At 38.4% G+C, this 12,835-nt stretch overlaps 3 protein-coding genes across 3 annotated transcripts in view; 2 read left to right on the top strand and 1 right to left on the bottom strand.

The window, feature by feature from the left end:
- Nucleotides 1-2,170, bottom strand: part of Cbr-abu-12 — a gene marked incomplete at both ends in the record, with an annotated part of 11,213 nt that extends 9,043 nt beyond the window's left edge. Inside the window, 5 exons of the mRNA XM_045238727.1 lie at nucleotides 457-570; nucleotides 775-932; nucleotides 977-1,093; nucleotides 1,140-1,235; nucleotides 2,065-2,170. Coding sequence (XP_045093697.1) covers nucleotides 457-570; nucleotides 775-932; nucleotides 977-1,093; nucleotides 1,140-1,235; nucleotides 2,065-2,170 — 591 coding nt within the window. The remainder of the gene's footprint in view (nucleotides 1-456; nucleotides 571-774; nucleotides 933-976; nucleotides 1,094-1,139; nucleotides 1,236-2,064) is intronic.
- A 2,127-nt stretch (nucleotides 2,171-4,297) lies between these two features.
- CBG08162 lies at nucleotides 4,298-7,599 on the top strand (the record flags this gene model as incomplete). Its single annotated transcript, XM_045238726.1, has 8 exons — nucleotides 4,298-4,392; nucleotides 4,641-4,874; nucleotides 4,922-5,950; nucleotides 5,988-6,417; nucleotides 6,461-6,652; nucleotides 6,703-7,048; nucleotides 7,118-7,304; nucleotides 7,350-7,599. 8 exons carry the CDS (start codon nucleotides 4,298-4,300, stop codon nucleotides 7,597-7,599), a joined length of 2,763 nt encoding a protein of 920 aa, XP_045093696.1.
- A 4,492-nt stretch (nucleotides 7,600-12,091) lies between these two features.
- On the top strand, nucleotides 12,092-12,835 carry CBG08161 (the record flags this gene model as incomplete). Its single annotated transcript, XM_002643239.2, has 4 exons — nucleotides 12,092-12,279; nucleotides 12,330-12,411; nucleotides 12,456-12,577; nucleotides 12,658-12,835. The coding sequence occupies 4 exons, from the start codon at nucleotides 12,092-12,094 to the stop codon at nucleotides 12,833-12,835; spliced, it is 570 nt and encodes a 189-aa protein (XP_002643285.2).

Here is a 12,835-nt window from a genome sequence, read left to right as displayed (position 1 = left end):
GTTTTTATTCCTAGAGTAATAACGAGAAGTAATGAGATAAATAGGAACAGGGAAGAAACGGTTATCGAAGAAAAAATAGTTTTTTTCGCATGCCTATAAAAAACACCGGCGACTGGCAAAATAATCGGTCGATAGAACTTTAAATTTACATAAAAAATTCACTTTTATATGGGTTTTATAATAAATAAGAAAAAAGAGCTTTTTTAATGTTTGAAGTCGTTAAAAATTGAAAAAAATAAAGTCGGGAAATAAAAAAATAAAAATGTTTGCGCGTGGGATTGCGTGCTTCAGGTGCGAACACCGCGACAGCAAAATACACATTCCCTGAAATTTTCCCCGAAATATTTGCTGTCAGCCCTCCCCTAAGACGCATTCTGAGCAGAACTCACCGACAGGCCTAGGATCCACTGTACCGAAAAATCCAAACCCGTGAATAACCCCATTAGAAAAAATTACAAGGTCTTCATAGTCCAACTCTTCCTCTGGCTCTGCTTTCCCGTCTTTGTCAGGTAGCTGAATCCTAATTTGTCTTGGGGGTGGAGTAGTTGGTTCGGTTGTCTCTTCTTCTTCCTATAAATAACTCAATTTGTTGGGAAACTGGATAAAGTTCAAATTTAGCCTAAATAAAAACCTCATCAGGAAACAGTGTAGTAGTTGCTGTGGTTGTAGTAGCTTCGGTTGTTGTGGTTGTTGCTGGTGTGGTTTCAATTTCATAGTCTTCATCTTCAATATCTACAAGCCATCTGGTGCCTTTGGCGACTTCTTCTCAGTGACTCCCGGAATTTCTGCATTCTCGTCATAGTCATCTATGTTTGGCGCTGGGAAGCTGGTTCCGAATTCCGGTCCGATTCCGCCACCAGCTGTTTTTCCTGGGGCTGGTCCAAGCGCTCCAAGATTCAAGCCGTTACCACCACCTTGTTTCATCAGAGCTTCTAAAAGAGAAAACTAAAATCAAACAGAGTATTCTCAAACTTACGAGAGTTTTTCGCAGTTTGTTCTAAAACAGCTGGGAACCAATTACCCTCTGAAGCTTGATTGAGCACACCGACTCCTGTTCCAGTCAGTTGAAGAGCTCCTTGTGCAAGTTGATACACTGAACATTAGTTAAAGTAAGCATTTGATTAGAAAAATACGATTACATTGCCCAATTTGAGCAAGAGCTCCTCCTGCTTGACCCGCAGCGCCAGCACCAGCTGCTCCCGCTCCGGCAAGTGCTCCGATCCCAGCTCCATTACCTTCAAATGAAACCAATATATGTAAATTGGCCTTGCAATTTTGTCCTCTTGCATAGTTTCCAGTTTTTGATAATATAAACATCGAGATTTCGATTTCAATCAAATAATGTTTCTTTGAGAACAGGTTCAAACTAAATTTGTATTTTTCAAGATCTCTAGCAAAAAACACCGATAAAATGCTCCACCTGTTTTGGTGTCTCTAGTGTCGACGCAATTTTCTTTTTCTGTTTTCCCATCTGTAAATGTTGCGCGATAGATATCTTCATTTTAATGAATTCCGATTCCTGTTTTTGCGTGATTGTCCACTGTTTCTGTTTCCTATTTCGGCAAAACCGCGCGTATATACATACTTCTTAGGATGCAGAAGCAAGGAAATTAGGGCAAAAAGGAGGAGAAGAGGAGAATGACAGACAGAAAAGGTGGCATTCGCACGCAATCTGACAAGAAGAAAAAAGAAAGACAAATGCGAATATCTGATAACAAAAAATTGAGATCTTGCCGATTTAATGTATCGTTGCGTGGATATTGGATCATCAGCAGCGGGGAGAGGCAGATATGAAAAAAATCCTTGTACATTGGTCGGAATTATTATCGGTTTTTTTATTCGAAAAAATTTTATCAAATGGGAAAACAGGATTTTTTCAAAGTTGCTGATTGATCTTGAACTCATATTATGAGTTCCCCAAATTTTATAAAGTTCTAAGACGATATATGACTTAGCTAAACGAAAGAAGTTTCGACAAAAAAAAGTACCAATTTTAGAAATATTCATTCCATAAAATCATGATTTGACACGGATTTCATAAAAACATCTTTGATCAAAACTTACCGAGGGCTCCACCAAGAAGCGATGTGGCTAGTGAAGCAATCTCACCAAACTGTGCATTTGTGCCGGATATTAGTAACAAAAGAAAGGTAAATTCTTCCCAACGCATTTCGAAAATGCGTCTCAATTCAAGAATCGAGTGGGAAAACGATAGATGAAGACGAGCGGCTTGGTAGGAGGGCGCAACCGAATGACTTTGGGTTTAAGACGATCAACACAGACACACAAAACGCGAAACGATGATGAAGCCCAGCTGAATACGTTTTGGATAGAGCGGGGCCGTAGGATGACGACGACGAAGAAGATGAGGTACAAGGAATTCTCCACAGTCAACGAGGAAAAGAGAAGAGAGGGAGGAACAAGATGTAGCCGGAGAGCGAGAAGGAGTCAGAAAAATGTCGTCAGCTTCAACGGCTGCGGGAAGTCTTGGTGACGGTTAATGCCATGGTCATCTCTTTTTCGGACTGGTTTCTTCGCCATTGGCTTCTTCGTCTTCTACCGCTAGTTTTCAAAGGGCAGACTAAGACTCAATGCATATTTTGGCAGCAATGTTTAAAGCTTTCAACAAAGAGTATTAGATATGGAAATCTGTCAGCGTCGTTTTAACTTCTGAGCACAATCGTGTAACTGATCAATATATCGAGATATTCAGAAACAATTTACCGACAGTTTTGTTGAAATTCGAAAATGACAGATTTCATCCTGACAATATGTATTGATCCTCTTATTGCAGTGAACCTACCCTCTTAAAACGAACGAATTTGAATCCCAATTCTTTTTCGCCAAAATATCACAAATTGTTCGTGTTTCAATTTATTCAGTACAGATTCTTGTACAGTGTTTTCCGCCATTTTTCTGGAACATAAGGCAATAATAGTCACAAATGCATCAATCTTGAGATTACATCGGAGATTTGTAGACGACCCAAAAAGCGGCTATGACCGACCAAAAAGCGGTTATGAACAACAAAACTTTTTACAGCTTTTTTGTTTCCATTTCGTCAAAAGAAATTAAGGGTTTTGATAAGGGTTTAATTAGCACCATTTCTCAATGTTTACCAGAAATGAAAAACATTCGAAAAAATACAAATATGGAGTGGTCTGTCTTCATTTATTTCTTTGAACCATCAAGATTAGGACTAACTCTTGCGCTTAGGACTAACTTTAGGACTAAATCTTGCGCTTAGGACTAACTCTTGCGGTTAGGACTAACTCTTGCGGTTAGGACTAACTCTTGCGGTTAGGACTAACTCTTGCGGTTAGGACTAACTCTTGCGGTTAGGACTAACTCTTGCGGTTAGGACTAACTCTTGCGGTTAGGACTAACTCTTGCGGGTTAGTCCTTCTTGGCTTCGTTTTATCATTTTCTTTTCCCGGTTCCCATCAATCTTTGTTATCTTCAAATCTTCGAATAAACGAATATATATAAAAGATGTTCGGGATTGAAAGGTGTTTTTATGATCATATTGGCATTTATTATCAAAGTTCTTAGATCTCGTTTTCAAGGTGAACTGGTGGAAACTTGGAACGCCACCACACGGACGCATTTTCTTCTCTTTCTTCTTTCTTATTGTTCCTTATTGTGCTATTTGGAAAACAAGAAAGGAGATTATCTAGAAATTCGCGTTGATGGATGAAGTTGTTTTTTTTCTAATATGAAGGTATGAACTTAAAAGAAAAAGTTTAGTTGCAGACACGAGCTTTTTGGTTGTAACTTTTTTCAATGCGATTCGAATCAAGAAAAACATTAATTTCGAATGGAAATCTTGTTCGCAGGTATTTAGAAACAGATATTTCATGCTTCAACATCTGCCACATTTTTTGAATAAAATTCATTTCGCGTTATAATTCTTTGACGAGTAATTTGTAATTTTCTTCAATTTTGTGATAGCTGCAATTGTTGATTTGACATATCAGACCCCAACAGAAAACTTGTTAGTTTTGAGAGCACTCAATACAATAGAAAACCCAAAAAAACGTCCAACTCATCAAGTGTAAGGCCTGTTCTGATCTGCAGTACTCGCATTCTGCGCCTCTTTGTGTACCGCCCATTTATCGTCAGGTCATGGACGTCTTCTCGCTAGATGTACATGCATTTATGTCTTCTCTCGTCAATGTGTCTTATATCCGCGCGTTTCTCCCCTGTATGTACACGTGTAGCTATGTTGGTTCATTTATTTTCTTGAAAAATTAATTGCATTCTTCTCTTTTTTGTGCATTGACAAGTTTTGCAGGTAATGTGGCGACTGCTAGTCGTATGTCTACTATTGGGGACGCTGGAAGCCGTGGACCGGCAAAACTTCAAAACGTGCGATCAATCGGGTTTTTGCAAGTAAGTTTTCTTGAAGTTTGCGTTTTCAAGTGGAAAATACGTATAACGAGAGATGTGTTGTTCTGAAATCGAGATAACTGTGTTGAAAACTATAAACTTTTGCTTTACTGGTTTCTTAAAATCTCTTCACCGATACCATTGATGTGTTTTGAAATCTAGCATTGATAAATTAGCATTTGAAAACCGTTTTTGTCTATTGTACTGCAGAAAGAGGAAATATTTTTTCAACACCTCACGCAAATTTTTAGGCGCCATCGAGCGGTCACATCGCCGACTGGATATGAAGTTGTACAAGATTCTATCAACATCAACGACACTGGGCTTTACGCACTCCTCAAAAACAAAGATACTACACTGAAACTAACTATTGTGACATTGCAAGACTCCACAGTTCGAGTGCTCATTGATGAGAACGAAGCAGCGCTTAGAAAACGATACCAGCCTTTGGAAGCATTAGTTGAAAGAGAGCCAAAACAGCAAAAGTGAGCCTGGTATTTTAAAATTATTTGACGTTAGAATAATTTTTCAGGGTTAAGAAAACCAAAGAAGAAGCCTCTGTCACAAAAATTCTGACCACAGACGGGAATCGTGTTGTGCTTCAACACAAACCTTTCCGAGTGGATTTTTATGTGAAAGACAAAATTGTCTCATCTATAAACGCCAAGGAAACGCTTCATTTTGAAGTTTTCAAGAAAAAGGTTTTATTGACAGATAGAGAAAAAGGATTCTGGGAGGAGACATGGAAAGATATCAAGGACACAAAACCACACGGATCGTCATCAGTCGGTGTGGATATTGCTTTTGTGGGAGCTAAGCACGTTTTTGGAATTCCGGAACATGCTGAAAGCTATTCTCTGAGAGACACCAAGGCCTATGAACCATACCGCCTGTATAATTTGGATGTGTTCGAATACGAGACCAACTCTCCAATGGCTCTCTATGGATCCATTCCTTACTTGGTTGGAGTTCACCAGAAACGATCAGTTGGAGCACTTTGGCTGAATGCTGCTGAAACTTGGGTTGACATCGAACCAACAACTGCTGACAAGGGGCGACTTACCAAAGAAGTTTTGGATGCCGACACCAAACCAAGGCAAGTTCCACAGCACAACGCTCGGTTCTATTCCGAATCTGGTCTTATCGACATCTTCATCACTCTTGGACCACAGCCAAACGACATTTTCCGTCAGTTAGCCGCTCTCACGGGAGTCACACCTTTGCCACCAGCATTTGCTTTGGGATACCATCAGTCTAGATGGAACTACAAGGACCAGAAAGATGTCAAGGAAGTTCATGAAGGATTTGTAAAGAATGATATCCCACTTGATGTACTTTGGCTTGATATTGAGCACACCGATACAAAAGCGTATTTTACTTTTGATAAGGACAACTTCGCAAAGCCAGAAGAGATGATCAAGGATCTTTCTGAACAGGTGTGTCTCCAAATTGTTGGATTTTTGAACCATCACTTACTCAGAACCGTAAACTCATCACAATTGTTGACCCACATATCAAGAAGGACTCCAAATACTACATTTACAAGGAGGCGAAGAAAAATGTAAGCTGCTCCTTTTCTTTATTCCCACCTGAAAAAGATTTCAGAAATATCTTGTCAAAGACGCAAAGGATGCAATTTACGAGGGAAATTGCTGGCCCGGAGATTCTACTTACATTGATTTCTTAAACCCAAATGCTCGCAAATGGTGGTCGGACCAATTTGCATTCGATAAGTACAAGGGAACCAGCAAAGATGTGCATATTTGGAATGATATGAACGAGCCATCGGTTTTCAACGGACCAGAAATCACCATGCACAAAGATGCGAAACATCATGGTGGATTCGAGCATAGAGATGTGCACAATCTTTACGGATTCCATCAACATTCTTCAACTTTCGAGGGATTGAAGGCCAGAAGCAATAATGAAGTTAGACCATTTGTACTCTCGCGATCATTCTTTGCCGGATCTCAGAGAACCGCTGCTGTCTGGACCGGAGACAACAAGGCAGATTGGGCTCATCTCAAGGTATTTTTAAAGTTTTCTAGTTTATCAAATTCCAATTTTAAAGCAATCCATTCCAATGCTTTTGTCCTTATCCACTGCTGGACTCCCATTTGTTGGCGCTGATGTTGGAGGATTTTTCGGAAATCCAGACGAGGAACTTTTAGTCAGATGGTACCAGGCAGGAGCATTCCAGCCGTTCTTCAGAGGACATTCTCATCAAGATACCAAAAGACGGGAACCATGGCTTTTCGCTTCTGTGAGTTTCCGTCAAATGGCGTTATAAATTCAAAATAATTGAGTTTTCAGAACACAACTGACGCTATTCGTAATGCTATCAAGACTCGTTACGCCTTCATCCCATACTGGTACACATTGTTCTATGAGCACGCGAAAACCGGAAAGCCAGTAATGAGACCATTCTGGATGGAATTCATTGAAGACGAGCCATCATGGGATGAAGATAGACAATGGATGGTTGGAAATGGACTTCTAGTCAAACCAGTTCTTGAAGAAAAGGCTAAAGAGCTTTCCATTTATTTACCAGGAAAGAGACAAGTGTGGTACGATTGGGAAACTCACAAAGCCCGTCCATCTCCTGGAGCTGTTCAGATTCCAGCTGAGCTCAACACAATTGGACTTTATCACAGAGGAGGTGAGCTTTTTTTCAATTTTTTTCAGTCTTTTACAACTTCTTCACCCTCCCTAATCATATATTTTTCAGGAACCATCATTCCAAAATTGTCGGAAGTGAAACTGACCACAAAAGAGAATCACGAGCAACCAATCACTCTCTACATCGCTGTCAACCAGAAAGGAGATTTTGCCAACGGAACAATTTATTTAGATGATGGAGAGTCATATTCCTACGAGAAGGGAGATTACGCTTACTGGGGATTCACTTTCAAGAGGTAATTGAAACAAAATGTACGAAATTTTTCACGTTTTACTTTCAGAGAGCATGATTACCTTCACACCATCACCAACAAAAATCTCGATAAAAACGGAAAGTTCGATAGTGATGTGTACATTGATAAAATTGTTATCCGTGGAGCCAAATTCTACCCAAGAAATGCTCACATTTTCCTTGACGACTTCTCTCCCGAAGACCTTGATTTTGAGTTCAACCGCGAAAACTTTGTTATGGAAATTGCCAATCCAGGAGCATTTGTCACCAGAGAGTTCAGAATTGACCTTCATTCATAAAGTCAAAACTAATATTAACTTATACCGCCATTTTATTAAAATTCATCATGTTTTACGGTTTCTTTCAAGCTTCTTTAATAAATTTTTTAGTGAAGTGAATAGCCTTTCAGACAGCTATGAAGAAAAAAAACGAAAAATCAAATCTATTAGGCACACACTGAGAGAGAAGAGGCAGCTAAGTGAGTTCAGACAGCAAGAATAGAGTGGTGGCTCTGAATGATAAATGGTAGCAATTGTCACACTGCGAGCAAAAACATACACCAACAGGAAAGTGAAACGTTTAAAACAACTTTAGCTATACGGCACTGGAAAATGAGGATGAAACAGACTTGACGTTTTTCATACTTCCCATAAACATAATTATTTCTGGGATGGGATACTGAGCCCCATTTTAATGAACACATAAGATCATAACCCGTGAGATGGGTGGAACGTGGAACGATGAGATGGCATCGTTAATTTGCCGGTAAAACGAGGGAATGAAAAATATTGGGTCGTTAGGCAAACGATGAGAAATGAGGAGAGAGGGGTGTGAAGGTGCAGATGGTTAACACGTGGTAAATCTTTTCTTTTCTAGTGTTTTTTTTGTATTTCTCACTACATGGGAGGTGGTGAAAACTATTCCATTGTCTCACGCTGTTTTCTAGGGCTATCATCACCCTCTAAACATTCTTAACCATGCGTGACACATTGAACTTGATGTGGGAGCCGCACTGATCCGAGGTGACTCATCGAAATACAACAACTTGATGATATATGATTTGGTCCAACTTATAAAAGACCCCTCCTCTACCGACTTTTCGATACTTTCTCCCGTCTTCAATCTAAGTTTTCTGGAGTCTAATAGCTTTAATTACAATATGTTCCGTGCCGCATAACCATAATTATTTTTGTTTTTTTCTGTTCCTATTACAAAGATGAATTATCGTAATGGAACGTAATGGGTGTGACATTGACCAATTTTCGATTATAACCTCTTGGAAATGTGTTACTTCGGTATTTACAACACGCGAGTTCCTCATGTATTTCTTTTTTTTAAAGGTGGGGGGACATGAAAAAAATAATGTTCTCGAAATTGCGTTCAAAGATGCCTCTCGAGGAGTTGAACTTGTGAGGGCGATGATTGAGGGTGCGGCGCCGCTACCGACTGAGCCACGCGGGCAAAGAGAAAGCGCACGTCCGATTGCATACATAAAGGCGAGGACGACAGCTGTACGCAGAGTGACATTAAGCGTTGTACACCGTGACGGTAGAATGCATACTCTAGCTACAAAAAAACTACGAAAAATCTCCTGTCCCCCCACCTTTAAGTTTCAAAAGTCTGTAACTTCTCAAAAACCAGTTTGAACTGTTCGATTGAAACATTTCAATCTAAAACTTTAATGGAAACGTGTTGCTTTATATATTAATTTTTTTTAACAATTTTTGATCATAAGGGTCAAAAATTACTAGCTTCAGATTAAATATCGTTACGTACATTAGCCAAATTCTATTCTTTTCATAGAAAAGAAACAATTTCTTTCTTCATGCTCAATCTACTCAACTCTTTTGTTGTCAAATTTCTTTAGGGGACAAGGACAGACGACAAAAATATTTTTGGTTTATCTCAATCTTATATCCTTCAGACTTTCTTCATTTTCTCAGTGCATATATATGCATGTTGTTGTTTCTCTCTGTGTTTCTCGGTTTCTGAGTCTCAATTCTAAAAAGTCGCCCCAAGGGGGTGGTCTCTCTTTTTGTTTTCCATCTACCGCATCTACACTTCGATGTCAATAAGGGTTTTTGTGATTTTTCATAATTTTACTCAATCTTTTTTGTGCACAATATTTTATTTCGTTTCAAAACTCATTATCAATATCACTTCTATAGTAGTTGTTCTGGTTAGCTATTTAGCCCATTTAAACAGAAAGAAAAACACTTTGCATATTGTTCCAGTAGGAAAATTGAAATTCAAAGGCAAACCCCTAAGGAGTGTGAATGATGAGAAACGCATCATCATTCACGATGCTTCGTTTTCTCTTGTTCCCAGGCAGTTTCTTCTTGTAGTGTTTACTCACCCCGCGTCTCAAACTTCTGTTCTGTTTTCCCATACACGTTTGGTCTAGTTTCGAGAGCGTTTTCCATGCAAATTCATCTAGGTTCTTTCATCAAGAATCGGAAACTTTTTCTGACACCTTCAGAAAAACTGAGAAACGTGAATTCTGAAATTGACCCCTCCAGAATGTACTGAAGTAGAGTCTCTGTTGTCATTTCATTTCGTGGTGTTGATTCTCAAATTCCGCTTGCCTGCGGCTATAATTCAGATCGTTATTTTTCCTCTATTTTCTTTTCATTTTTCGGTTCTATACAGGACTACAAATCTTGAGAATATTGCTTATTGGAGAAAAGACTAATGATTAGTACGATGCATAAAGCTGAATGTTTTTTGCTTCCGTTTCTTTCATTTTTTGTGCCTATCCTTTTCCGTATAAACGTTGCCCTATTCTATATTCTCAAGAGAATATAATTTGAAGAAAATAGCAAGTAGGTCTCACTTTGAGAGATGTTGAGAAAACGTAGCAGATGTTCCATGAATGGACCATGCATTTTCAAAATTATTTTTCTCATCCTCTTGCATCGTCCCATATGTTCAATGGGTGTCAGTAGAGTGGTGTAGAAAAATCTAACTGACAGGTATTTTATGTTTTATATTTTTAAGGGGCAAGTGTGCCATCTAATAATTTTCTACATAGGAGTTTCAGTAACTATTACAACTTTTCGAATCAATTCCTTGAATTTATCTAGAAAGTTCAAGAGGATTTACGACACCAACACTGAATTCTGCAACGACGGGGGACATAAATCTTTTCAAAAACAAAAACAGTATTTGTTGACTGCTATATTTACTAATTATTATGATTTTTGTTCACAGCTATAAAAACAACTGCTGTGACCGTAAAAGCGAGTACCTAGTAGCCACGTCAGGTGTCTGCAGTCATGTAACACTTCTTCTTTGAACACCTCGTAAAAATTGACTCAGATCTTAATAGTCGTTTAGTGGTTTAACGGTTTCAATTAGTTTGTATCAAGGGTTTATAGTCATTTAACATCTCACTAGTCAGCAACAACGAAACCACTGCCGATCTGTTTCACTCCCCTTGGAAATACTCTTAACTGCGTTCTTGGAAATACTCTTAAATGCGGTGAAGAAAGGTGCACGAAAATGGACGATCAGCAAGAAAGCAAAGTCCACTTTCAAATTTTAATTTTCAAAGTGAAGTTCCTTTTTATGGGACAACCGTTTTTGACGTTTTCAATCAATTAAAACGACTCGCTCGTCTTACTTTTCTGTTTATAGGCACCAAGAACAAGGTTTTCAATCTCTTGTCTTTTTTTTGCTCCCTGCAAGGCAAGTTTCTTGGCTACCCTCATTGCGACACTGATGACCTCTCACACATTCATTGTCATACCCTTCTTTTCTTTTTCTTTTCATCTGCTACCAGTATCTTATTTTCTGTATGTTGGCGTATCATTAAAATTCCTGAGTGAATTGAAACTTGATATACACAAAAAGAAAATGAAGAGAAACAGAAGAAAGAGGCGGGCAGTACAAAAAAAGATAAAATGGTTGCGTATTTTGTCTCGTTGAAACAAAAAAGGAAATGTAAGATGGTTAGAACTATGTTCTTTCTTTCATGATTTTCTATTGGAAATTAAAGTGTTCTAATTACTTCTTTTGATTACTTGTTCTGTTTTTGACATCTAATTAGCTTGTGAACTAATTTTTTCCAATTCTCAAAGATGTTCTAGAAATTTGATTGTTTCACCAACTTCCGAACGACATTGCTTCGATTTTCAAAGTTTTAATTTTTCTCCGTTTGGACAGCAATCAAATTATTTATTTATCATGTTTGTGTGGTGAAAAGAAACAAAGCAAACTTTGGTATTTTTGTTGTTAGAAATTTTCTTCAGATTAAACAAATGTTTTCTTCCAATGCATCAGATGTTCAGATTTTTTCTTCTTTGGCTGTTACCAGATTCTTGGAAAAGAAATTTCCAATTTCTTTTATTTTTCATATTCATTCTTTTTTCATTTTTCAATAGTTCATTTTTTATATTAAAACTTCCGCACTGATTCTGGCGACCTTTTCCTTTCATCCTCATCATTGTTTAGTTTTTTTTCACAATCTGCCTACCTTACAAATCTTTTCTACCATGCATAATTTGGTATCCTCTTTATAATGACGGCCAACGTTTTTTTGTATATGTATCTTTGTATTTAATATTTTTCCAATCCCCCATCTCTTTTTTTCTTTTTGACTGCTGCAAAAAATACATTTTATCCCTAAACGTCCGGACGGCACACACTTAGTCCTTATTTTACACATGACAGACCTTTTCCTTTACGTGTCTGCCTTTTCTTTTTATCTGAAAACTTCTTGAGAAAAACGAGACGCACACTATTCCTATTTTATTTTCGACACTTGACCTCATGAACTGCAACTCCTTCCAGATGGATTGTGCGGCAATCTGTTTGCTCACAACTGCAGTACAGTTCATTCCACTGTCTTCCACCATTAATTGCACTTATTGCGTCGAGGCTCGATCCACCTATGAACATTGTTTCAAAGATGTCATCGAATGTGCTTACCGTGATCCAAGCTCACTGATAATTTGTTTGAACGTCTATGAAAAAAATGGGTAAACGATTTTTCACATGCTAACAAATTCATTTTTAAAAATTATTGTAGAGATGATCCTGCAATAGTTCAACACACAATTCGTTGCGTTTCCTATCAAGACTACTACGTTCCAGATGAATCCATTCGACAGGTTATTATCACTTTTTTTACACAGTCATATAAAAAACGTTTTAGGTCAGTGCCGGCGGTTCTTGTGCATTCGAGCACATTCAAAGATGCGAATGCGATGTGTGCCGCACTCCGACGACAACCACAACTACAACTACCACTCAAATCACCCCTTCCATGCATAGAAAGTGAGTGGCTTGTCGAAAAATGCAACTCGTTTTTTTGGTGTCATTGAACTTCTGCGTTTTGCAATGTAATATTTTTCTAGGAAGCATCATCATCACCATCACCACAAAGAGGGATCCAGCCATAACCGCAAGCATGATCAACTCGTATACCCCAACAACACCTTTGCACAGCAGTTCAGAGATAGCGGACTCTATTTAAAATCATCTCCTTGCTTTTTATCTCTGTTTGGTCTACTTCTTGTCCAATTATTATTTTAG

This window comes from Caenorhabditis briggsae (assembly GCF_000004555.2).
Source record: "Caenorhabditis briggsae complete genome, chrX, whole genome shotgun sequence".
NCBI classification, from domain to species: Eukaryota; Metazoa; Nematoda; class Chromadorea; order Rhabditida; family Rhabditidae; genus Caenorhabditis; species Caenorhabditis briggsae.
The sequence above is the reverse complement of the archived record's forward strand: the minus strand, read 5'-3'. Positions and strand labels throughout refer to the sequence as shown.